The sequence below is a fragment of the Sphaerodactylus townsendi genome, linkage group LG12 (assembly GCF_021028975.2).
Source record: "Sphaerodactylus townsendi isolate TG3544 linkage group LG12, MPM_Stown_v2.3, whole genome shotgun sequence".
Taxonomy (NCBI): Eukaryota; Metazoa; Chordata; class Lepidosauria; order Squamata; family Sphaerodactylidae; genus Sphaerodactylus; species Sphaerodactylus townsendi.
The window spans coordinates 22166846-22192464 of NC_059436.1; the positions used below are offsets into that span (position 1 = coordinate 22166846).

Here is a 25619-nt window from a genome sequence, read left to right on the forward strand (position 1 = left end):
AAGACGAGTTTGGATTTATGCCCTCCTTTTCTGACCTATGGGGAGTCTCAAAGTGGGTTACAATTCCCTTCCCCTCCCCACGGCAGACACCTCGTGAGTAGGGGGAGCTGAGAGAACTGTAACTGGCCCAAGGCTGCATGTGGAGGAGTGGGGAAACAAACCTGATTCTCCAGATTAGAGTCCACCACTCTTAACCACTGCATCACGGTGGATAAAATGGAGGGGAGGAGTGTGAAGTGAGTCACTTTGGGTCCCTATTGAGGAGAAAGACGGGTGTAAATGAATTAAATGACGACGACACTGTGCCAGGTGTCCCAGCATCAAAGAGCAGGACCTATTGACCTGGTTATTTTTTAATTGACTGTTGTGAGGGACAGCAACAGTGAGAACAGTTCTGCTCTGAACAGTTCAGTGAGTTGCAAGTAGAATGCTCCCTTTGTGGCTTTTTTCTGGCCAGGCTCTGAAAAATGATTTTTAATCTCCCTAATCACTAACCTTTCATTTCTTATTAGTTCCGTTTGCTTCTGCTGTGTGCCTTCCAGCTGCTCTGATTTCCTACCTCTCTAATTCTCTGCAGGCTCAGGCAGCAGCGGCACCTGTAAATCTGCGCCCCCAAAATGTCAGGCTGCTGAGGTCCCCTGGCCTGCCTGCCACTTCTGCTGCTGAAGCTTTCTCGTTTCCCCCTTCTGGCTGCCAGGCGGAATCTGCTTTCATGGAGGAAGAGCGAATTGACACGCCAAAGGTAAATTTTTTAAGTTCACAGAGTGTGGTGGAGTCTCCTTCTTTGGAGGTTTTCAAAGAGAGGCTGGATGGCCATCTGTCAGGAGTGCTTTGATTGTGTGTTCCTGCATTGCAGGGGGTTGGACTTGATGGCCCTTGGGGGTCTCTTTCAACTCTATGATTCTATGATTTCTATGGAAATGTGCCATATTACAACCTCCCAGAATTTTGGAGTGGCAGATTTACTGCCTGATGAAGCTGGTGTAGCTCTTCTGCACAACTCAGACCTCACTCTTTTGCCAGGGAGGGTGGTCACAGTTTAATACAAGCGCCTTGGAGACCTACAGCTGATTTTGCCTTTCTCAATTAGCTGGACAGCGGTTCCTGTTTATTTGTGATGCTTGCAACAGTGTTCGGCTGTGGCAGCAATACCACAGTGATGTGTGTTCCCCCTCCCCTCATATGATGCATCTGCTGATAAGATCAGACATGGACAGCTAATGAGTGTTTTCAGAAGACAGATTGATTGACTTATTTCATAGTAGAAGGAAGTGGAGCCCTCAGGTATTTTCAGGATTGTGCTGTGTGAGGTGAAAAGGCCTTGCATTTAAAACAGTGTGGTTTCCAATACCACAAGATAAACTTGGCATCTGAAATGCCTCAGTGCATTCAGGAAAGGTTAAAATTGTCATCCCTTCACTGATGCCAGGGTAGCAACAGCACTTTGCACCAGCTGGAATTCTGCTGCCTAGAAATGTAGGCCTACTGAAGGAAGGGACTTCTCCCTCTGAGGCAGGAGGACTTCTTGCTTGGGTGATTCCCATTTCTTCCTTCAGGGAGGCAGGAACAAATTCTTTCCACTTCCTGTCTCTTGTAATGGGAGTCACCCTTCCTCAGTTATTTTCCTACTTCAGACAGGGAGAGCAGCATTAGGCATAAATTCTGAGTCCCGTACTAACATTCCTTTATTTTCTCTTTTTAAACATCTATACTTTGTTCCTTACTGTTTATTTCCCCTTTATCCTTTTATTTTGCTTTTCCTTCTATCTCCAGTACCCAGGCAGAGTTAGAGAGTTTAGGAGAGGTAGGAGGAAGAAACTACAGCCTACAATCAGACTTTACAGCAGCTTTTCAACTTCCCACTACTAAGCCAGGAAGCAGCTACAGAGACGGAGACTCCTTTTAACAGCCATGCCTGTGGTAAATTATCTCCTCCATTATTGATCAGGTTCACACAGGAACCTACCCAAAGGCTGGGAGCAACACGCACACAAAGCGTGCATAGGAAAGGCTCACCCAGGAGCCAGTTCTGTGGTCTACCCTGAGGCCTGGAGCTGCATTCAGGCAAAATGTCTGAAGAAAAGGCTGTCCGGGCACAATCTTGATATTAGGAGTGGGGTTAAGTCATTATCATCTGAACCAGCCTTTTGGTTCCATTAGCCCGCCGGATGAGAGGAAACGGGTGTCCAGGGCTGCCATAAGTTCCACTCAGATAATTGAAGCTTTCAAGGTTGCTAGTTGGTTGCACCAGTAAGCATCACTGCTCATTAAGTCTGGTCTTCAGACACTAATGTGAGCTAAACACACTTTGGTGGAAGAAATATGCAAGCTGCAAACTGGTCAACAGTCTACATCAGGGGTCCCCAAACTACGGCCCGGGGGCCAAATCAGGCCCCCAAAGACATTTATCTGGCCCGCTGGGCAGAAGCGGATCTCCCCCTTCTCTATCTCCTTTTCCCCAGGTTTACAAACAGCATTAAGCGCGGGCGACTCGCTGCTCATTCCTGCAGAGCTGCCTTTCTCCTCCCCCCCTTGCCGCATTGGTACAGTCCCCTCCGGCCGCTTGGAATGAGCAGCAAGTCGCCCGCTCTTGAGGCTGTTTGTAAACCTGGGGGTCAGGGTGCCAAACTCCAGGCGGCCCCTGGAGCTTGGCACCCCGACCCGCAGGTTTACAAACAGCCTCAAGCGCGGGCGACTCGCTGCTCATTCCAAGCGGCCGGAGGGGACCGTACCAATGCGGCAAAGGGGGGAGAGAGAAAGGCGGCAGAGCTTCAGGGCCGGATTGGAAGGGGACCGCAGGGGTGGGGGGCTCGGCCAGGGGCGGGTCGAGGGCGGATGGATGGCGCCCCCCCGCGAGCGGCACTTGGTCCGGCCCCCGGCTGGGCTCTGGCCATGCGTGAACTGGCCCCCTGTTTAAAAAGTTTGGGGACCCCTGGTCTACATTGTTCAACATTACAAATCACGTACATATAGTTCAGCCTTCAGATGAAGAGTGCTGCAACATGTAGACAATGACCCACCCATCAGATAGGGACGCTGCTCCAGAAGGTCCCACACAAGATGTCCTCCTGTCCTCAGAGGAGAAAGACTATTTGTGGTCATTATCCAGGGGTCCATTTTCTTGGCCTCATGGGTCAGTTCCTGGGATAGCAGGAAACTGAGCCAAAGATGGATGCTTATTTAGGTATTTTTATTTTTTATAAACAAAATGGCCATAAAACATCTACAAATACTAGAAGATAGACAGAACTAGAGGATCTCTTGGAACAGCTGAGGCAGAGGCCTTGGAATGTTCTCTGAGGAGGTACACGCTTCAGTGAAGATCTAAATTGTGAAAATCTCATGGTGGAGGTTTTCTTCAGAAATAGTCTAAGGCCAAAGAAGGAAATAAATGTCAGGACAGGCATCTTCATAGACTGACTGTTCCCTTGTTAATCATGCATACGTGTCTTGTTAACCCTTCCGCCCGTGGGAAATATAGTTGAAGAGCCTGCAATAAGAACATTATTTAGTGAGTTAATCTTGTGCTTGGCAGTTGCTGTGAAACATATGGAGAGACAACAACACACAAAAGACCTGTCTTGCTGTGATGCCACTCACTGTGTTTCTCTAACATCAATGTTCTCTGTCCAATACCCAATTTCCGTATCAGCGTTTCTTCTACACAGACACTAACTAGAACAGTTTATTGTCTCACAAGTGTTGGTTCCATCTTTGCAAATATGAGGCCTTATAGTGTGGAGGATCCTCCTAGCTGGATTTCAGTTTTCCCCGTAATAGGTTGAAGGTAATCTTTGTGGTTCTCTCTATTTAGGGCAACAGGTGTTTCCTTTGCCCTGGCAGCTTTCAGGTGTGGTTTGTCTGCTTACCTGCCCTCAAGTTTCCTTTGAGCTGAGAATCGTTTAATCTTCAGCTGCAGTTTCGGCTGTTTTCTTCCTGCTGACGTTATGAGATATTGGCGACTTGGCAGACAGAGATATGCTGTCAATGAAATATACCAAAAGCAAAAACAAACAGCAATTAACTTGTTTTTGCTTTTAGTTCATTTCATTGACAGTATGAGGCTTTCTGGGACCTCCAAGTTGTCAGAAAATATTAGAAGGCGTCTGTCTCAAACATGTTGACAGCTAGCTACCCCCCTCCCCGCCCCCCCAAGAATCTGTAACCAAACTGCCACTCCCTGAGGTTTTGCTCCAGGTAGTTATGCAAGGAAAGAAGCATAGAGTTCCTGCCCCTCGATGGTTAACAGGCCAGCATGAAACTTGACTAATGAGGAGCGACAGCTCTGCAGTTGCGCAAGGGTGCAGTGGCTCCAGTCAGCCTTGCAGGTTGACACATCCAGTTTAGACTCCATGGTGATGTCCCTAAAGGGAAGTGGGAAATAACTTCAGAGATGTGAGCTGGCAGGAGAGGAAGGAGATGGCAGTTCTTGCATCCGAAGTACAGTAGAGGTCAGAAACGAGTGTGTCTGTATGAGGGCGAATGTCTGCTCTGTCCCTTTTTCTGCTCTTGCACATTAATTGCCTCATTAAAACTGGCGTGTTTTTGTTCCATCTGATTCACATTATACCAGTGGTGTGTTGATTGCCAGTCTGGGAGGTTTCTATATTTATTTATGTAAGAGCAGCACATGTGAGGCTTTCTAGACTGATATCCTCTTGTACTGCCAGTCAGATGAAACAAAGTAGGTCTGCAGCTATTTTCTGGCAATATTTGTAAATCTGTTATTTTATAGAAGAGCTTGTTAAAATGGCAGACCCCCTCCCCCGCCCCTCAGCTGACTTATATGCCTTGGCCCTAAAATGGCGAACCAGAACAAATTAAGTAACCTTTATTTTATTAGATTTACTAAACTGCCCCTCCCGTTCCAGGCTTGGGGAAGATTACAACATATATGTATAAAATCATCTAAAAATTAAAACCTTGCCCCAAAAGAGGCATCGGAGAAGTGCAAGGTTATTGCTTGACAGTCTCCTGTTCAAAAGGTGCTGTTAACCGTGGTCCAGGTGGTCCCCTGACCCCTCTGGGGCGAGGGGAGTGCAGAAATGGCCCCTGCCCTGGGCACTCAGACACGGTGTGCCTTTGCCTGGAAGCATCTAAGACCACAGGCAAGCCGAACTCTGGGGGAAAGCATCATCAAGGCCCCGCCGACTTATTGCGATCCTGTAGGGTTTTCGAGGAGAGGTGGTTTGCCATTTATGTGCCTCTGCACAGCAGCTCTTGGCTTCCTTGGTGAGATCCAATCCAAATACTAATCAGGACTAACCCAGCTTAGCTTTTGAGATCGGATGATATTGGGCTCGCCTGGGCCATCTTGGTCAGGGCTGGGTGAGCAGGATGCTTCTGCTTTATTGGCCTCTTCGCAGGAGCTGGTTCAAGAGGCTGGTGTGAATTTTTCTTCTCTGTGATTCACTGGGGTGCAGTACTGACAGCATGTTTTTTGAGTTGCCTGCCTTGTGAGGCTGAAATAAAGTGGGCAGAGTTCTTTCCAGGAGTACCAGCGTCTGCCCGTGTAGTCTCATGCAGAGGACTTGCAGTGGCAATCATGGGGATTTCCCCCTGTAACCATACCTGTTTCTCTTACAACTAGTGTGTTTTCGTGTGCTCTGGACTGTCTTACATATCACTCCTGAGCCAGCCAAATGTTTCGTTCACCATTTGATATCCTGATATAACACATAACATCTGTTGCTGCTTAAACAGCCCTACTGTAGTTTGATAATGTACTTTTTGGGAGACTTGACTGGTAAGATAAGGGCAGCTGCAGAACCTTGCATTGCTCATCTACTGATCAAGAAAATGGGCCCTTCTGGCATAGCTGAGTTGGTAGTTGGAGGAGGCAACAGTTGTGCCTCAGAGGCGACAGAACAGAGTTCCTTTGTCATTGTACAACTGTGTTTCTTGAAGTACCTGAATTGTGTTGTGCAAGAGGGGTTGTCTTAAACCTGCTGTTCTTCTGTCTTTGATTGTCTAATCCAGGGGTCCCCAACATGGTGCCCGCCAGTACCTTTTCTGGAACCTGCCAAGTGTTTTGACAATGTGGGTGGGGTTAGATAGGGTTTTAAATATAACTAATGTAAATACCCAAAAAAAGTGTTATAAGCAGAAGACACTGTCTGAATTCAGCCACTTGGTTATAGATAGAAGGTGCAATAATAGTTCCCAGTTCAGAGAGAAGTATATGGTGAAAGCTTGGCCAATGGCTCAGGGTGCTACCTGTCTGCTGTGGTGGCCGCCGGTATCTAAAGATCTTGGGTGTTTAGTGCATTGCTAGATGGGCTGTTGTGAATGTTGTATGGAAGAGTGGCTGCCTGTGTGATGTGGCAGTTGGCATTTGAGCTCTTGTGTCAGATGGTTCAATTATGGTGAGGTTGATGTACAACTCCCAACTGTAGGCACCATATCAAAACACATGTAGAACTTGCCAAGCATTGTGCACCCTACATCTAAGCGACAAATGAATGTAGCTGCATCACAAGGTGGAATCTAGGTTGTTCCTCAAGAGGCTGGTGAGTGAATAATGTATCAGACCCCCGATTTTCAGGTGCTTCAAACTCACTAGAGAAGATCCGTCAACCAACCACATGTCCTCTTGACCTGCAGTTTTCTTTCTTGTGCTACAGAATCAAACCTTGGAGCTGCCTCCTTTGATTTCTGCTAAGATTTTCCTTCATGGAACGTGCCTGAAATTTCATATTTCCCAAAGAGAAAACCAAAAAACATAAAGCTGAAATCTTTTCTACTTGATTTTAAAAATCTGTTCATCAGTATTTCTGCTTTTTTGCGGGGGAGTCTTTTCATCAGTCCATCACCCCCCTACCTTGGACATAGCTGATTGACCTTTTAATACATATTAATGATGTTAGAGTATTTTGGGCAGTACAACAGACAGCCTTTTCTTTTGGGTATTATTTGTGTGGGTGTAAAGCCCCTATCTGACACTCATACCCCTTTCCAAAGGCAATATTTGCTGATGTCCCTTTAATGTTGATGCCCAATTCACCTGCTTGATGCTTTTCACATTCAAAAACTAAAGCCTTATCCAAGAAGCATGTGTGTTCCCCATGTAGCCGATTCTCTAGACCAAGAGGCGCTCCCAGACAAGTGGGCACTTAGCCCTACCCCAGCAGTTCGGCAATTAGCTAATTTTGAAGCTGATCTTAGGAGACAGATTTCTTGATGGAATTTAGGAACAGCTGCTTCAATGCCTGCAGATTAGTACAAAGCAGCCAAGTCACTCCTCAGCTGGCTGGGAGGGCTGTTAGTTCTCAGAGCCAGTACACCTGGAACACAGCGTCCTGGGAACTTCTGCATGTAGTGGAGCCCCATTGGACTGGCTCACACATCTGTTAATTATCAGTGAGTTGGCATGGGAGAATGCCTGGCTGATTGTACCCAATCTTTAGATCCCAAGAAGGTGTGCAGATCTTCATCCGGGTGGCAAGCCTGACTTGGTGGTGTTGTACTTTTTTACCATGGTGGTGTTGTACTTTTTTAGTTTCTCAGTAACTTGTTATGGCAGGGCTCCATCAGAGTAGCAATGTTGCCATCACTTTTCCAGAATCATAGAGTTGGAAAAGACTACAAGGGCCATCAAGTCCAACCCCTGCAATGCAGGAACACACAATCAAAGCACTCCTGTCAGATGGCCATCCAGCCTCCCTTTAGAAACTTCCAAAGAAAAAGACTCCACCTCACTCTGAGGTAGTGCATTCCACTGTCGAACAGCCCTGACTGTCAGGAAGTTCTTCTTGATGTTTAGGTGGTATCTCTTTTCCTTCACCTTGAACCCAGAATGGCCAAAGTACGGCAAGATTGTGGGCTGTTGCAGGATGAGGCTGTGTTATCTGTCTTGGGGTGAGATGAGGAGAGAAAGCCTTGCTGAGCTAGCAAGCAGGCATGTTCTTACCAGGAGAAGGTAGTCCATTCAGAAAGGTCGCCCCTCCTTGATTTTGCTTCCCCTATCTCTCACCAGCACAACTCTGACTTCTGAGAAGCAGTTTCTCACTTGGGCTGAATTGGGTTCTTGGGCTGAATTCAGTCAGCAGATTGCCTTTGCTGTGAAACGGTCTCCTATCTTGGTTCACAGAGGTTTTGTGTACTACGGGTGCAGGAGGGCATGTTCACCTTGCATTGAACACCATGTGGTTTCTTTCCACCTCTCTCACCCATCCCCCCAATTGTGTTTTTTTTCTTAGCTAAATGGCTGCCTGCTGGATCCTCTTCCCCCTATGCTGGTGAGGAAAGGGTGCCAGTCTCTACCCAGCAGCATGATGGAAACCTCGATCGATGAAGGCATAGAGACCGAAGGAGAGTCGGAAGAGGATCCTGCGCAAGCATTTGCTGCCCTGCAAGCCACTCGCTGTGGGAAGCGGCGCCACACGCTGGCAGAAGTAACCAACCAGCTGCTTGTAATGCCACGTACAGGTGAGGGAGAAAGAACAAACATTCGGGGTGGAGGCTGAGAATTTAGGCTTGTGTTGACAAGCACCCAAAGGGATGTTGCCCTTTTCTAAGACTGGGTCGTGCTCATGTTAATTCCCATCCTTCTGATTGACCTACGTGGCATTCTGTGAGCTGGGAGCAGCACAAGAAGCCTGTGCGGAATTTCTAGGCCAGGAGAGGTATAATGATCCCACAGCTCACAGCGGGGAGGTGGATTTAAGTCTCAGGCTCAATTTTACCATCCAGTGCAGAAAAGAGAAGCGAGGTCTTTGTTTCTGTCGGAGCTGATGATGAATTTGCTTTGCAGTCCAGTAGGGAGATAAGAGGGGTAAATGTACAGATGGCAAAACAAGCAGAAGGCCAGATAATCTCATGACAGTGAGCAAAGATTGGGAAGAGCAAACAATTTCTGCTAAGGAGCCACCAGCTAGTGCTTGTCTGGTTTGCAGGCGGCAGACAAACGAATCCAAACAGAGCCCCTCTCCAGCATTCCTGCACAAAGGTGAGGAAGCAGCTCTCTCCTCTTGAAGTGCAAATTTCAGGATGCTTATAAAGTATTTGTTTAGGCATTCAGGGGTGGCAAGAGGGAATTCCCACCTTATCCCCCCACCCCATGGCTGCCTGCTAAAACATCACTGATTGCCCAAACTGCTTTTGAGCAAACAAAATTCAAGAGAATGCTAAAAGAGTCAGGGCTGCTGTCCTTTGAAAGCTGAAAACCAGCTCATAATAAGCCTTTTGCTGATAATGTTTCACTTTCAGATGTCCTCGCTAGGCTGGTCATCTGAGGTGAGGGGTTTCACAAGTCTCTCCATGTGATCTAATCTGTTGGGATGGGGTCACATTGCAGAAACTCACAGTGCTTTGATTGTGGGGAAAAACCTTTTCTGTTTGAAAGCCTGCCCATTACTGTCTCTGGATGTAAGTGGGACGGTCCTGTTCGTTATCTTAGCATGTGTCTGACCGTAGTTCAGTAGCGTGCAAGCTTTGGAAAAGCTTGGCTCAAATCCTAAAAGGAAACCCAACCTACCTGGTTGAGAAAAAACTGTGAGGATCGAGCCCCTGCCCCGTGAGGCAAGGTGAAAACACCAGGGTCTTTTCAAATTAGGGAAAAAAAGACTCCAGAGGGACAGGATAGAAATCAGCCAATTTATTCATCACGTAGAAGTGGATGGAGAGCGACTCTTCTCTCTCTCTCCCTGAATACTCCCTCAATTCGAGGGGTCACCCTATAAAACCGATTATCAGCAGACTCAAGACAGACAAGAGGAAGTTCTCCTCAGAGGTCTTGGACGTGGCCAGGATCACAGGCTTAGGTGGGCAGATTTACCCAGGAGAGGTCTGTCACTGGCTGTTGGCCGTTTTAGCTGAACAGGTCTGATTGTCAGATGCTGGGGAGTGGTCAAGTAATTGAAAGCCGTTGTCCGTGAACCTGAGTCAGAAAGGGTTTCCTTACCGCATCTGCCTGACCAGATGACTGTTGGTTTGATCCAGTGTGGCTGCTGTTTTTATGTTGTTATTTGTCATTTGCATGACTGTTATTAAGCTGGGAAAGTCACGGTTTTATGTGAATCAGTCCTATGTTCCAGAGTTGGAAAGTGTTAAAGAGATATGATGTAGCTTGTTTGTAGAGTTGCAAATATTCCACAGCTTCTAGGCACAACTGCTTAGCGTGCCCTGGTGTTCCACTGACTGTGGATTTTCTTATCTGCTAAAGGGAAAGTCTACACCATGGATGAGAACCAGTCCTTGAGCAGTGTGGACTCTGAATATGACATGGGATCCTTCCAGCAGGACCTGAACTTCCTAGAAGACACCCCCTCCCTGAAAGAAATGATACTGGCCAATCAGCCAGCTCCCAGAATGACACCCCGTTTTATAGGGCTGAGACCTGCCAATCCAGCCATGCAGGTGTTGGCCTCCCAGAAACGAGAGGCCCACAATCGTTCCCCTGTTAGTTTCCGAGAGGGGCGCAGAGCATCGGACACATCGCTGACGCAAGGTAAATTAGGCTGATGCCCCCCTGAGTTATGGCATCTGGTTCTGGCTGCTGTGTGTGTGTATGTGTTATGGGGAAATTTGGGCACTCGAATGGATACCTGCTAAAGCAGATTTCCATGTCCCTTGTACCTGTCAGAATAGGAAGCACCTTGTGCAGCTCACATCTGTTCCTTCTGTCAGTCAGCTCCCCTTGCGTAGAAGTCAGACCTCCCTTCCTGGGCCTGCACCACCAGGATGCCCTTAGCCTTCCTCAGGCATCCTGACATTCCTCAACCCAGGCTTAGCATTGCCTTTCTGTTGGGATTCAATCTGGAGAGCCAGTCTGGTGTCGTGGTTAAGAGCGGCGGACTCTGATCTGGTGAACTGGATTTCCCCCCCACTCCTACCCATGAAGCCTACTGGATGATCTTGGGCCAGTCACATTCTCTCCAAACTCAGCCCCACTTGCCTCACAAGGTGTCTCTTGTGGGGGGAATGAGGGGAAGGTGACTGTAAGCCACTTTGAGACTCCTTAAAGGTTGAGAATAGCAGGATATGAAACCCACTCTTCCTCTACTTTTAAATTTTTCATTTAAAATCAGATATTGTTCATCCTGCTATTCAGCAATTCCCGTCACAGTAAGGGGGGGGGGGGTTGGCGGCGTGCATATGAGCAATTTCTACGGAGTGTGTCAAAATTTTCCTCCCCTTTAATTGCTGGTGTTCTCTGGTGTACAGAGTGGTACCTGTGTATCACTAGCCTTTTAAGAGTGTGTCTGTGTGTGTTTTTGCTGCATGAAGAGCAGCCCGGGGCAACAAGCCAACCCCCCATAAAATGCAAGAGTACGCCAGAGTGCAGACATACCTTACTGACCTAGAGTAGCTTCATTTCTCAGCCTGCTCTGCTTTCCCTCTATTCCAGGAATTGTAGCATTTAGACAGCATCTTCAGAACCTGGCCCGAACCAAAGGAATCCTGGAGCTGAACAAAGTCCAGCTGCTGTATGAACAGATGAGGTCAGAAGAGGGACCTGCCCTGACATCCACCTCTCATTTGCAAGATCTTGGGAGCAGCCCCCACCAGGTGCTTCATTGCCGCGGGCTCTGTCGTGTCCTTTGCAGTAATTGTGTCTTTTTTCCTAGCAAGCGTTTGTGGCTCGGGGAAAGAGGAGGCGATGGGAAGGGAAGAAAGCAAAGTGGCTAGAGGGGGAGGGGTGGATTCTGTTAGGGTTATGGGAAGGGCAAGAAGCACCCCTCGCTGAGCGCACACAGGGCTCCAGCTGCTGGAGGGTTTCTTCCTGACTCTTGGGCCGCCGTGCTGCTCCTTCCAGCTCTCCTGCACAAGCACACAGGCTGCAAATTGGCTGATGGCGCCAGGGAATTGGAAGTCTCCTTTCCAGTCTTGGCTGTGGCTGGATGGAGGAAGATTAGGCACAGATGCTCTCCACACCCCGTCCTTTTCAAATTTCTTGGCTCCCAGATGGCTGGCTGGTCACCTGGCTACTGAAGTGGCCGAGTTTCTGGTTGTGTGGCTCCCTGCCTCTCACTTACTGACTTAACAGCATTCATTCTCAGAGTCCTGAGTGGCGCAGGAGGTGTGAGGGTCGGGTGGAGGCTTCCGCTTTGTTCTGACTTGGTCTTTTTTCCCCCCACTAGGAGGAAGCGTCCCAGCAGCAGGAAGCAGCCTCTGTTTTTCCGAACGGCATGCACCCTCAGTTGCTCTCCCGGCGGCAAAGCTTAGAGACTCAGTATTTGCAGCACAGGCTCCAGGTACAGTGCCGGCTTCTGAAGCGTTAAGCCAGATTGAGCAACAAGTCATTCTACAGGGAACGCTCTTGACTCCTCCAGCACTTTTCTGGGCGCTCTTAAAGTGTGGGTGGGGCCAGATGGGACTCCTGCCCAGCAGGGCGTTTGATTGGCCATTGGAGATCCGATTGGCCCCACTTCCACTACAGTGTTGGTTTTATTCATTTATTGGATTTTTACCCCACCCATCCCCGAAGGGCTCGTTCTCTCTCTCACTAATCGATTTTTAAGAACTGCTGCTGTGTATAGTCTGGCTCTGGCTCTCATAGGGAGCCTTTTTGTGGTTGTGAACACCAATCACCCTGTGTCAGAATTCCAGAGGTGCTGATAGACTCAAAAAGTCACTCTAGTGCTTTAGGACTACCACCCCACCCCACCCCCCAAAGTACACACACAGTGTCAGGTAGCAGGGGTTTGTTTTGCACAGCATGGCTCCTCCTTCGGACCAGCCATTTCACCCTTGCTGCAGATCCAGATTTGTAAAAGGGAGGTTTCTAAGACGTCGTTTCAGGACGATCAAGTAAGTACACCTGTCGTTTTGTTCCAGAAGCCCAGTCTGCTTTCGAAAGCTCAAAATGCTTGCCAAGTTTTTTGCAAGGAGTTGCCACGGAGCCTGGAACAGCAGCTACAGGAGCACAGGTGAGAAGTCGGAAGGGGACCCCTTTGCAGGTAAACTGAAGTGGAGCAGGCTGGCCCCTTTTGTCTTCTGTCCGTGCTCTTGGACGCAGCCTCGTGCCAGCAGCGCTCCTGGTAGAAAGGGGAGGCAGATGGCTGCCTTTGTGTTCTTGAGTGACAGTTGCTGAGTGTGCACCTGCAGCCCAAAGATGCGCAAGCCTTGAACTCCAGCACAGAGAGTGTGCAGCTCCCTTCGCACTGGCTGAAGTGCTTCTCTCCACACGGGATGGGGAGCTGGTTGCCCACAAGGAGGGGGAGTCCGAAGCTCTGGCACGCTGGTGCCGATTCCAAGCAGAGGTTCTCCTGCCGTGGATGCTGGGAATGTGGTTGCCCTAAGCTGCCCTCTCCCTCCAGTGCTCTGTGTGTGTGTGTGTTGCTTTTCACAGACACTTAGATGGGTAGAAAAGCAGCTCTGGTTTCCGCCTGGCTTCCCTGGCCTTCAAAAGAGAATGTCAGAAATTTCCCTCTGAACTGGAAGTAGTCCCTAGAAGGCCAGCTTTGAGTAAAGCAGTGGCGGCTGGTGGGTTTGTCTGTGTGGCTTTGGGGTGGGGTGTTGGAATTAGGTCCCTTTTCCTTCTTCTAAAATACCCGAGGGCTTCCCTGCAGAAGAGGAAGAATGCAAGAGTGGGGCGGAGAGGCCTGCTGTGGCTTTGTGGGGAGGCTGGACTCATTTTTCCGGTTGCCTTTGCTTCTAGGCTGCACCAGAAGCGCCTCTTCCTCCAGAAGCAGTCCCAGCTGCAGGCTTACTTCAACCAGATGCAAATAGCCGAAAGCACATACCCCAGGCCAAGCCAGCTGCCCCTCCCCTGCCACGAAGACCAGCAGCCCCCACCGCCACACCCTTCCCAGTTCGGCCTGGGGCAGCCCCTTAGCCCTCTGATGGAGCCTTCAGCTGAACAAATGCAGTGTGACCATTTCCTTAGCCAGTATCAAAAGCTCCAGCTCAACCCGTTGCCCTCGCCCTCTCGGATGCCGTCGCAGATTCCCATACAGCAGCAGCAGCAACAGTATCCATATCAGACTTGTGACTTGCCACTTGGCACCGCACCTGAACCAGACTATGCCGGTCAGCATCAATATCCCCTGGACCCAGCCCAGCAGAGCAGCGTAGCAACGGCTGACAACCAGAGAAGCTCTGACTCTCCTGGGGCCCAGTCCGGCTACGAGGTGTTAGGCCTTGGGGAGTTCCCTGGACTCTTTGATTGTGAGATGATGGAAGCTGTGGATCCCCAACATGGCGGCTATGTCTTGGTGAACTAGCAAGTGTTGGAGCGTTCCGGATGGAAGGTGGTTCAGTTAAAGCAGAGGACAGATATGCGTGTGGATTTCCATTTACGTTCCACCCCTACAATCCATGGCTTATGATCCAATCCTTGACCCCAGTGGGTGAATGTACTAATCCTCCTACTTGGTACTAGCAGGGAACAGCTGAGTGTCATTCACCTGGAACGCTTGGTGGCGGGAGCTGGAGGCAGGTACCAGGGCACTTTTCATGGAAGCAGGGCGAGAGGCAGGCACCCAGTGAGCGTCAAGGAAGGCTGGCGAGCAGAATGTGGGCATTGCAACCTGTTTGGTGTTCTGCGTGTCTCTCTGAAGGAACCTGGCACGCTCAGGAAGGAGAACAGATGTGGGATGCACCATACTTCTTGGCAATAAAAGCAATACCTTTTTTTTTCAGTGGAACTCATCAAAGACTTGGGTTAATTTTTAAGGGAAATCAGGAGTGTAGCATGGCCGGGGTCACAGCAGCCTTGGCCTTTAGCTGCCAATGTCAAACTAGGCTGCATTTGTTTCTTGGGGGACCCAGAGCACTGCTGGGCTTGGAACGTTTTTCTCAATGCTGACCAGGAAATTTCTGACCTTTACTCACCGTGACGAAACCCTGGATCTTTGACGAACAGGTCTGTGTTATCCCTCTATCAGCAAGGAACCTGGACTTGTAGGATTTCCACAGAATTCTTGTATTATGAGGTTCTTCAAAGACCAAGAAACAGAGCAAGGGGGCGGGGAGAGGGATGAAGATGAAGGTGGTTTGGGGGCAGGGGTGCTGCTCAGAGCTGCCTCCAGGCCTCGCTCTGTTCACTGGAGAAGTTGAAATAAGCTGCCCTTGGTTGCTTTTCTGTTTAAAAGGGGCGACTGTAATTGGGCCGAACAGTGTGCGTTGTTGGCCTTGTATATTTGGACAGTTAGTTAGGGGATTAGCATTTAAGGATGAAACACGATGAGCTTATCAGAAAACCCATGTGAAGTGATAGTGCTGTGCCTTTTGGGTTCTTTTTGAGATAACTATGCTTTTCTTTCTTTTTTTTCTTTTTTGTCTGAAATAGAAAAGTACCCCATTTATATCCATGCTGGCGCCAAAGTCCCTTCAGAGCCCGAGTTCCACCATGTGGAACACAGGCTTAAAACTTCTCCTCACATTTGTTTGACTTGGTCATCTACATAATTGATGAAATGTTGAAGTATTACAGCAATATTTAGGATCAAGGAACTGTTGAACCAATAGCAATTTCAATAGGCATCATCTGCTCTGCCAAGCGTTAAGTGACGTGCGATCCACTGACTTGAAATCCATAGGAAGAATACAGGGAATCCCTCAAATGGGTCGCGGGAGTGGGGTTTGAAACGGTGCGACGCTGTTAAGGAAGATGCTGGTGGTGCTGAGCATCCCGGTGGGAGCAGGTGACACACTTTAAGCACAACACAGGTGTATTTAAGCACAAGATGACGGTCTGTCTTCAGGAGGTTTGGGGCTCATTGTTCACTGAAGCGGCAAACCAGTGCCTGTTCTGTACCACTTCCGATGGCCAGCAGGAGTACAAAGGCAACGGCGTGTCAGAGATGAGGACTAAGCTCAGCTTTTTCCTGACATGCCAGGTGTTTGTTTGGCGGGGGGGGGGGGGGGGGGGGGTCAATGGCAGCAGTGGCTTGTATCCTGTAAATTTGGTTTGGGAAGCAGACCATGTGGACCCTCCGCTTCTGCTGCAGATGTTTCATACCCCCCTGAGGTGCTCTTGGAAAATGCGGGTGTCTGGATCCCCAAGAACAGCACACATAATAAAGTGGGAGTAGAAATCGGCACAGACCGCCACCCGTTTCTTCCAAAAGCGGGAGGGCGCTTCTTTCTTCCAAACTGCACAGCTGGAGACAGGAGAGATTCATAGGAGGCTCTGTGCCGGTGGTGGCCCTTCCCCCCAGTGGACGAAGCCGAAGGACCTCTACCCAGCACGCCCTTGGGCTCCTGCTCAGCTTGTTTGTCCTTTGGGGTCTCAAGAGGTCCAGCCTGGACGCAGCTTGCCCGCTTCATAAAGGACCAGGCCTCAGCGAGTGGGACGCTCCCCTTTCCCGCTCCTGGTTCTCAAGTCCAGTGTGCCGTGTTCACACTGTGCGACTTTTTCAAAACGATTTCATTCCAGGCACTAAACTTCAAACTCCATCCTTTGCCATTCTTAAGTTTGGACTATCAGGGCTGCAAGTGATGTATTGACAGGCCGGCAGTTGCTGTAGGGAAGTGGCAGGAAGTGTAGTTCAGGGGGCAGCCGGAAGCTGTGTCTCGAAAGATTTTCAAAGGGGGGGTGGGGTGGTCTTCTTGCCTTGGGAAATTCTCTCTTTCCTGTGGAGGGCCTTTGTTCTTAACAGGTTTGGAGAGGGGTCCATTTGGGCTGTCTTGGCCAGAACTGTCCAGCATCCTTTCTCCCCAGAGTAATAACGCTGTGCCTGCATCTAACCTGTAACTGCAAGGCTTTTCTCAAGAGAAGACCTTCCCTGCTGTATCCTATGCACTTCACATGGGGGGGGGGGTGAGGGAGAGAAGGCTTCTGGCGAGTGGACACCAACTGCCTTATTTCCTTGAAAGCAGAGGGGGAAGGAAATCCTGCAGGCCCTTGACTTTTACCTACCCGTTTTGTATTCAGTGGGCAAAGACATTTCAGGCAAGTCAACCATCCCTCTCTCCTCCCCCCCCCCCCCGCACCAACTAGGGGCAGGCAGCAAAATTTTCTGAGCATCTTCAACCCACCAAAAGTTTTCACCCAAACAGCCCAGGAGGTGTACAGTTGTGGTGAACTGGAGACAGCCTCCTGGCAGACCTTCCTTTTCCGACCCTGACTCTAAGCTATTTTCCGTAGTTTTTCAGTAGGAGGGGGTTTCTGAAGGCCTGTTCTCAGACATTCCTGGCTTCTGAAACAAGCTTTCAGCAAGGGAGGAATTCATGGATGCTCCAGGAGGTGGATTCACAGGCCTTCCGACCTCTGCGTGTTTTCACCATGGGCTGTTGAAGACCAGGGAACCAGCCCCTTTCCCACAACTGCCGAGAGCCTGGCCAGGCTTAGTTTTGTACATGTATCTCTGTGGTGCGTACAGAGCACAAACCGTAGCTAACCTTAGAAGGTGACTACAGATCAGTATTCAGGTGCAGAGAGCTAGCATATGTCCGTTTCTGTTGGCAAAATCACCTTGTACCTCAGTTTAGGGGAGTGGAAATTCTGAATGTAAAACAAAGTCAGATGCGTCCCTCCGCTTAACAGCATGTGTTTCTTAACATTTGGTGTCATTTCTCTTACAACAGTAGAGGAAACCAATTTTCCCCTAAGCCTCACTCACGTATCCATACAGCACCACCCCTACCCCCCCCCCCATCCCGTATTACAGCTACTTCAAAATAACCGCTTCTGTCGAACCTGCTGTCTGTCGTTAGAGGATTTGTGTATACTACTGTATAGCAACTAGTAGCTTTATTAGTTTGAATACAGGCTCCTTTGAAGAGACTTTGGTGAGATGTACATGGGGTTAAAAAAATTTCATATGGAGACAAGTGCAATATGTGTGTGTGTGGTACGTTTTAATGTATTTTTTAAAAAAAAACAGTTGAAAGGGTTTAGTCTTCGCTTTTGGGAGAAATGCACTAGTTTTGTGAGCCCATCTGTAGTCCTTACTTGCAGTTGGTATGCTGGACTCTGTAAAAGCAATTAATGCAAAATAAAGAACGTGGACCGTGCGTTTTTAAAACTTCCAGTGTGCTGAAGTGGCATCTTGCAGCTTGCTGTATCTTTGAGCCTGCGGGATCGTCTGTGGCTCCCTGTCCGGAAAATGCTGGGAAGGCTTCAACTCCCACATAGCCTTTACAGGAATGCTCAGAATCTGGAAGCAGAGAGTCCAAAGGGACACCAGCATGGCTTGGCTGAGAGCCCTGTTAGTACCAGCAACCCTTCGGTGTTGTGCTTGATGACTTGGTTTGGTTCAGTACTACTTGTGCCTGAGACCCTCCCCTTGCCCTTAATATAGAGATAGATCCTTCCTTCTCCTGAGACCCCCACTCCCCTCTCTTGAACGATGCCCAGATATTCTTGTTGGACAAGGACCTTGAGATCTTCATGAGGTCTTGGGCCAGGAGTGTCGCACACTTCCTCAAAAGCGGAAAAGGAAATTCTAGAGGAGCAGCAGTGGCGTAGGAGGTTAAGAGCTCGTGTATCTAATCTGGAGGAACCGGGTTTGATTCCCAGCTCTGCCGCCTGAGCTGTGGAAGCTTATCTGGGGAATTCAGATTAGCCTGGGCACTCCCACACACGCCAGCTGGGTGACCTTGGGCTAGTCACAGCTTCTCGGAGCTCTCTCAGCCCCACCTACCTCACAGGGTGTTTGTTGTGAGGGGGGAAGGGCAAGGAGATTGTCAGCCCCTTTGAGTCTCCTGCAGGAGAGAAAGGGGGGATATAAATCCAAACTCTTCTTCTTCTTCTTGCAAGGCCCCTGCCGAACAAGCTGTGCTCCTCCCAGGATCGGGGCTCCAGCCCCTCTTTCAGCAGAGTCCAGAGGCTGGCTTTTCAGAGAGGTCATGAACTGATCGAAAGGTAACAGCTAGTAAATCTGAGATTCAATACCCTGCAGCAGAGAACCTGCATAAAATGGAATGCCTGTATCTCCTCTGGAGGAACGGATTCACAGGAAGAGCTGAGGGGATGTGGGAGGAGGAATGCATCAGGATTGGTGCCCTGGAGCGGGCTGAATGCATCGCAAGGGCTTTGTCCAAATAAGTCTCTTCCATGAAAGTGTTAATTCTGCACAGCCCGTGAGCATGACATGAGCATGCATGCTCTGAGTGCCCTGGCTGTCTCAACAGACTCTTTCTTCAGCAGGTCTCGACCCGCTCCTGAGGCAGGAGGTTCCACACTTGCACCGTGGGGGCGGAAGCTTCCCTGATGTCAAGATCCTGTTTGCGTCATTCAGTGCTTTCCCACTGGAGCCATCCCACTTGGGGAAATATTTTCCATTAGAGGCTGAGAGAAAAGCATTTGGGGAATGCCCTCTCACCTCAGCCATGCCACAGCGCAGTCTTGTAGAGGTGTGAGCAGATCCTGTCTGCCTGTAGGGAAAAGCCCCCATGCTTCTGACTGGGCCCCCCCCATTAAACTTAGAATCATACAGTTGGAAGAGACCACAAGGCAGCAGAAGGCCATTGCTTTCACATCCTGCAGGTGAGCTCCCAAAGGTATCTGGTGGGCCACTGTGAGTAGCAGAGTGCTGGACTAGATGGACTCTTTCTTATGTTCTTAAGGACCATCAAGTCCAACCCCCTGCAGTGCAGGAACACACAATCAAAGCAGATGGCCATCCAGCCTCTGTCTAAAAACCTCCAAAGAAGGAGATTCTATCACACTCTGAGGCATCATATTCCACTGGAGAGAAAGGGGGGATATAAATCCAAACTCTCCTCTTCTTCTTCACTGTTGAACAGCTCTTTCTGTTAGGACTTTTTTCCGAATGTTTAGTGGAATCTCTTTTCCTTCACCTTGAATCCATTACTCCTGATCTTAAGTCTCTGGAGCAGCAGAAATCAAGCTTGCTCCCTCTTCCACATGACATCCCTTCAAATATTTAAACATGGCTATCACACCACCCTTCTCTAGACTAAAACTGATGTGCCAGAAATTGAACCCAAGACCTTTCATTGAACAGCAGGCACCACAGAGGGGCTTCCCTGTTCCCTCCCCAAGTCCTGTTTTCATTCAGGGCTGCACTTAACAAAAGGTCCAATTTTGGATGTTCTTCCTGGACTGAACACCTTGAGACGAACAGCAGAGGCCAGCAGGACAACGATGCCGTAATAACTGTAGACTGCTTCAAAAGAGGGGCTCTGGACGGCCTTGCCTTGCTCCCTGTTCATCGAAGGGGTCTCTGAAGACGCAGAGGAAGTCCTGACCACATTGGAAGCATTGACGTCCCCAGGGTTCCCCAACGTGGTACCCGTGCTTTTCAGCCAGGGGGTGGAGCAGGGGCGTAACGAGGCAGCCCTGGGCAAACTGTAGCCCTGGGCAAAACCTGAGTTGGATGCCCCCCCCCCCCCCGCATGTAAGGCAGAAGCGCCACTACCTAATTACACGACCAATTTATTTTTTGCACCAAGACATTGGTACCTGCAGGGGGTGCATTTTTAGACATATCAGCACCAAAACTTCAGCATATCATCAGGGGACTGCCCTAATGATACCCCCCAAGTTTGGTGCAGTTTGGTTCAGGGGGGCCAAAATTATGGACCCTCAAAACTGTAGCCCCCATCTCCTATTAGCTCCCATTGGAAACAATGGGGGATAGGGGCACCCCCTTTGGGAGTCCATAACTTTGGACCCCCTGAACCAAACCTCACCAAACTTGGGGGGTAGCATAAGGACAGTCTCCTGATGATACGCTGAAATCTTGGTGCCGCTAGCCTAAAAACTGCGCCCCCTGCAGGCCGGAAATGGAAAACCACTAAAATACCCCAAAACGAACCCAGCATTTTGATGCCCCCCACAAGGTGATGCCCTGGGCAGCTGCCCACCTTGCCCAATGGGCATTACGCCAGTGGGGTGGAGCCATTGTAAGGACAGCCTTGTTCTTGGCCCCCCCCCCCCCCTCATTCAAATGAAAGGGTTTCTCGTGACTGCAAAGCGGGGAAGAAAGTACTGTATCTGGCTCTGTCCCCTGCAGCAGCCATTTTAGCATTTGGCTCAGGTGCCTGTGGCGGCCATTTTCAAGTGAGGCTCTGCGCTGCCTCATAAAATTCCCCTGGCCCCCACAGGCACCAAATGTGTGTGTGTGGGGGGGGCGGGGGATGACTTATGCAGCGTGGTTCATTTTTCTGGGCACTTGCTTCATTCGAATGGAGAGTAGCTGTGAGAAAGAGTGACTCCTTCCCTCTTACTATTATAATGTGGCTAAAATAGCACCATGTCGAAAGTGAGGGGCCTTTGCTGTGTGGCTGCCATAGAAGTCAAGAGGTCATTGTGTGCAACCGGACCGTATTCTGCCTTTACTGAACAGCGACCCATGGGCTTTTGTCAGCTGGAGGGTCAGACAGGGGTACGGTGTTGGACTCAGCAGGAGGAGGTGTTATCTCCCAAACAGTCCACAGTGAAGGGTTGCTTTCCTTTCCCAGCCCCTGCTCACATCATATGCTGGGTATTATGAAGGGTTAGCAGCGTTTGCAAGCTAGTGAAACACTCAGGTGCCTCTTATCCTGGGGCTTTCCAGAAAGAATAGAAGCGGCTCCCAGTGACGTCAGTCGGGTAAATAATACCATGCATTGAAAGTACCGGAGTACACATTACCCTTTCAGCAAGGCCCCACTGAGGCCACCCCGCTGCAAAGAACGCCGCCTCGCAGGCCAGCTGCCTCTTCCTCTGCAGTTGATTTAAAAAAAATTAGTGCAAACCAAGAGAAGCAGGTTCCAGCTAGGATCACATCAGGGCTGCGTTCGGTGAGGTTGCTGGGCGAACACAGCATCTCCTCCGTCCCCAAATTTAGGAGTGTGATGTTCGCTTGTCCATGTTTATGTTTTCCAATCAAGCTGCTAGTCCACAAGAGAAGGAAGAGCTTGGAAATGCGGTTCTTCTCTTTACTGAAACATCTACCAATGAGTAGTCCACTTGAATCACAGAAGCAGATCTGGGAAGGTAAGCAGGGTTGACCCTGGTTTGCTTTTAGATGAGGGGCCACCAAGGAAGTCCATGGTCAGTCGCTGTGCAGAAGCAGGCAGTGGCAAACCACCTCTGAATGTCCCGAGCACTGGAAACCTTCCAGAGCTGTTGTAAATTGACTGGATGGCCCTTTCCACTGCCAGCCAGCCAGCCGTCCCCTTTCTGCACCTTTGCAGGGGACCTTGACTTGCAAGTAGTGACACCCAGCTGTCAAAAGGAGGACAAAGCCCTTCCCCCTGCCCCCCATGAATTTTCTGAGGTTGGATTTGGCCAGTCAGTGATAGGGTTAAAGCCTCCAGCTCCATTCCAGCTGCTAATTCATCTCCAACTTTCAACAAGTGGCAGTCACCTAGGCAGATGAGTTGGCATGGCAACGGCTCCAAGGAGATGCTCGGGCCCAGCGCTCATCAGCACTTGGCCTGCAATCACCTTGAACATGAGGCAAAGCTGCTCCCCCGCCCCGCGCACCCCACACGGCTCCAGCAACACTTTGATTAGCGTGAATAATTCATAAATTTCTTCTGACAACCTTTCATGCAGATGCCCCCCGTGCACGGAACCCCACCCAGAGGCATGAATAAATTGTCCACTTGGAGATATTCCCAAAGTGTGCAGCAATGCAGTTGGCTGGCATTCAGTTTGGGTGCTGATCCGCTTCCCGATGGATCCTTTACCCAAGTCTTTGTGGCAAGGAGCAGCAGTGGTGTAGTGGTTAAGAGCAGGTGCACTCTATAATCTGGAGAACCAGGTTTGATTCCCTGCTCTGCCAAGATCACTCAGCTGGCGTGTGTTGGGAGTGCACAGGCTAATCTAATTTACCAGATAAGCCTCCACAGCTCAAGTGGCTGTGGAGGCTTATCTGGTGAATTAGATTAGACTGTGCACTCCCAACACACGCCAGCTGGGTGACCTTGGGCTAGTCACAGCTTCTCGGGGCTCTCTCAGCCCCACCTACCTCACAGGGTGTTTGTTGTGAGGGAGGAAGGGAAAGAAAGCCCCTTTGAGTCTCCTTACAGAAGAGAAAGAGGGGATATACATCCAACTCTTAAGCATAAGCATAAGCATTTTTATTGTCATTGTGCACGCACAACGAAATTTACAGCAGCATTCCTCGATGCTGCTCCAGCTACTCCGTTGCTGTCTTGGTGACTATAATACTGTTTATAAAGTGTTCAAAAGTGCTTTGTGCAAACAATCTCCAGTCTTAGAACAGCTCTGCAACATCATGGGGGGAACGGCACAAAGAGAACAGTGATTTGCCTCAGGCCACTGAGGGTATTTGGCCCAGACACTACAATTTTGTAGCGGGTGGAAACAAGCACTGGGGGACACCATTCTTTGTGCGGATTCTTGGATGCAAGACGCCAATTGCAGCACAGAGGGTATGTCAAGATTCTGCATGACTGGATAAATGGGTGAGTTCAGAGCTAGCGGGGCCAAGATGCCAGAGTTCATCCCGACTCAAACGTGGGACTTGGGGTCTTGGGCAGGGTCCTAGCTGCTGGCCTCCACCTTTCCATATGTAAAATGGGGATCCAATCCAAGGCCTTTATTGGCGTCTAGGCTATAAAATATTACAGGATATACAAAAAAATTAAATATGCAGAGATTTAAAACAAAAAGACATCATACAATATAACTTACTGCAGAAATTTTGCTACACTCTTGCACATTTCTAAGATGGGGCTATTTAGTAGGAAGATCAGCTTGGAACAATCAGAAAACTCAGCCCTGTGTCTTAAAACGGGGTTTATATACTTCACTCAAATTTCATCATAGAATGGGCAGTAGAAGAAAGTGTGCTGTACAGCCCAGCTTACAGGGGCACAGTCTACATGAGCAACATTTTGGAGGAGAGCAGGTGGCAGGGAGTTGAATCTGGCCTGGAAAAGGGCCCTTGGGTGACTTGGATTTTGAAGAAAGTAAAGATAACCAGCCATTTGACCAAGTTTTAATGGAAATCCCCAAGCCCAACGGTGAACAGGAAACTGCAGCATAAAAGATATTGTGCTTCCAGTTCCAAAAATCTAAATTTGATGGCTTGAAAGGCCTCAGTAGCAGAAACCTGTGAAATGGGGATAAAGTACTACATATTCCTTACCTGTTATAATTGCAATGGAAATGAGTATTTCAGGCATGATAACGGCTCGGTCAGTGAACTGCTTTAGTACTTTTTCATTGCGGGAGGGAGGGTGCCAAAGACACCAGCGACACTCCTGCACCTCGTAGGCTGGACCTGGTTATCACTTCCCCTTTCCAAGTATCTACCTTCTGCCTTCCCTGCAATGCTGGCCGCCAGCTCCAAGGGGGTCTCGCACAGCTGCCATTTCCTGCCCGAGCAAAACTGACATCAGCTGTCGTCAAGGAAACGGGCTTTTATGAACACCATTTGACAGGTTCTTAGAAAATGGACAGAATGCACTCTGTAACCTGAACTAGTTCCCCGAAGCTCCTGGGTCAGCAGCCCCCCCCCCCCCCCCGCTCCACTTGAGCTGGCTGCGGTTTCCGCAGTCTCAGCTGTGAGCCAAAGGGCCCGAATGCCGCCGTGGCCTGCGTCCTTCTGTGGTCTGGGTGAGAGTGGCTGTCCTTGCTCCCTGTTCCCAGTGCTCTTTCACACTTGGCAGGCTGAGGCAGACGCCCACGCTACCCCTTGGTGATGGAGAGGAGTGTCTGCATTGCCCCAGTGACAGTCAGCCTTGGAGAAGATGAAGAGTGTCTGCATTGCCCCTGTGACAGTCAGCCTTGGAGAAGATGAAGAAGAGTTTGCATTTATACCCCACGTTTTCTCTCCTGTAAGGAGACTCAAGGTGGCTCACAAGCTCCTTTTCCCTCCTCTCCCCACAACAGACACCTTGTGAGGCAGGTGGGGCTGAGAGAGCTCTGAAGAACTGTGACTAGCCCAAGGTCACCAGCAGGAATGTAGGAGTGTGGGAACACATCTGGTTCACCAGAGAAGCCTCTGCCACTCAGGGGGAGGAGTGGGGAATCAAACCCGGTTCTCCAGATTAGAATCCACTTGCTCTTAACCACTACACCATGCTGGCTCCCTGGGGGTACGTGGACCCCAAGTTGGGAGTCAATGGCTTACACCAGGGGTCCCCAAACTTTTTAAACGGGGCCAGTTCACTGTCCCTCAGACTGTTGGAGGGCCGGACTAAAAAAAACTGAACAAATTCCTATGCACAAATGATTGTAAATTGTTTGATTTCACCTTTCAGCCTTTCTGTCATGGTCTATTTTTAGAACAGTGACCAAAGTATGTCAAGTACAGGGTGGGCTCCAAATATTGTTGGGGAGGCTGTGGAATACCTTCCACTGTAAAAAAAAAAAGCAGAACACTTTCCCAATGAAGCATTCCATCCTAACCCAGGATCAGGTATCTTCCACTGGGTTCTTTCCTCCCTAGCAGCCAGCCCGAGCGATTAAGCCAGCCCATGGCTGATGCCAATGGGAATGAGGCGGAACAGAAAGCTCTGAGAGCAACACCACTTGGAGTAGCCAAAGGAGAGGAAGGGCGGAGCCAGAAGCGTTGCCACATGTAAGGTTTCCAACTCTGGGTCAGAAAATGCATGGAGATTTGGGGGTGCCATCATGTAACTGCAATCAACGGCCGTTGGGGCCAATTCCTCCTCTCCCTTGAGCCCCCACTGCATATGAATGGAGCCATCTCCGCCATGCCTGGCGGGCCGGATAAATGCCTCCAGGGGGCCACATTTGGCCCCCGGGCCGTAGTTTGGGGACCCCTGGCTTACACGAAAGACTA

At 49.6% G+C, this 25619-nt stretch overlaps 1 protein-coding gene across 2 annotated transcripts in view; it reads left to right on the forward strand.

Moving 5' to 3' along the window:
- The window catches only part of SIK2 (salt inducible kinase 2), a 71930-nt gene extending 54018 nt beyond the window's left edge, over positions 1-17912 (forward strand). The window contains exons 9-15 of one of the 2 annotated variants that reach the window (XM_048512625.1): positions 578-742; positions 8199-8427; positions 10163-10447; positions 11348-11508; positions 12081-12194; positions 12778-12869; positions 13601-17912. In XM_048512625.1, coding sequence (XP_048368582.1) covers positions 578-742; positions 8199-8427; positions 10163-10447; positions 11348-11508; positions 12081-12194; positions 12778-12869; positions 13601-14165 — 1611 coding nt within the window. In that variant the 3' untranslated portion in view covers positions 14166-17912. The remainder of the gene's footprint in view (positions 1-577; positions 743-8198; positions 8428-10162; positions 10448-11347; positions 11509-12080; positions 12195-12777; positions 12870-13600) is intronic. The other variant, XM_048512626.1, reaches the window with a different exon arrangement.
- Positions 17913-25619: the final 7707 nt, after the last annotated feature.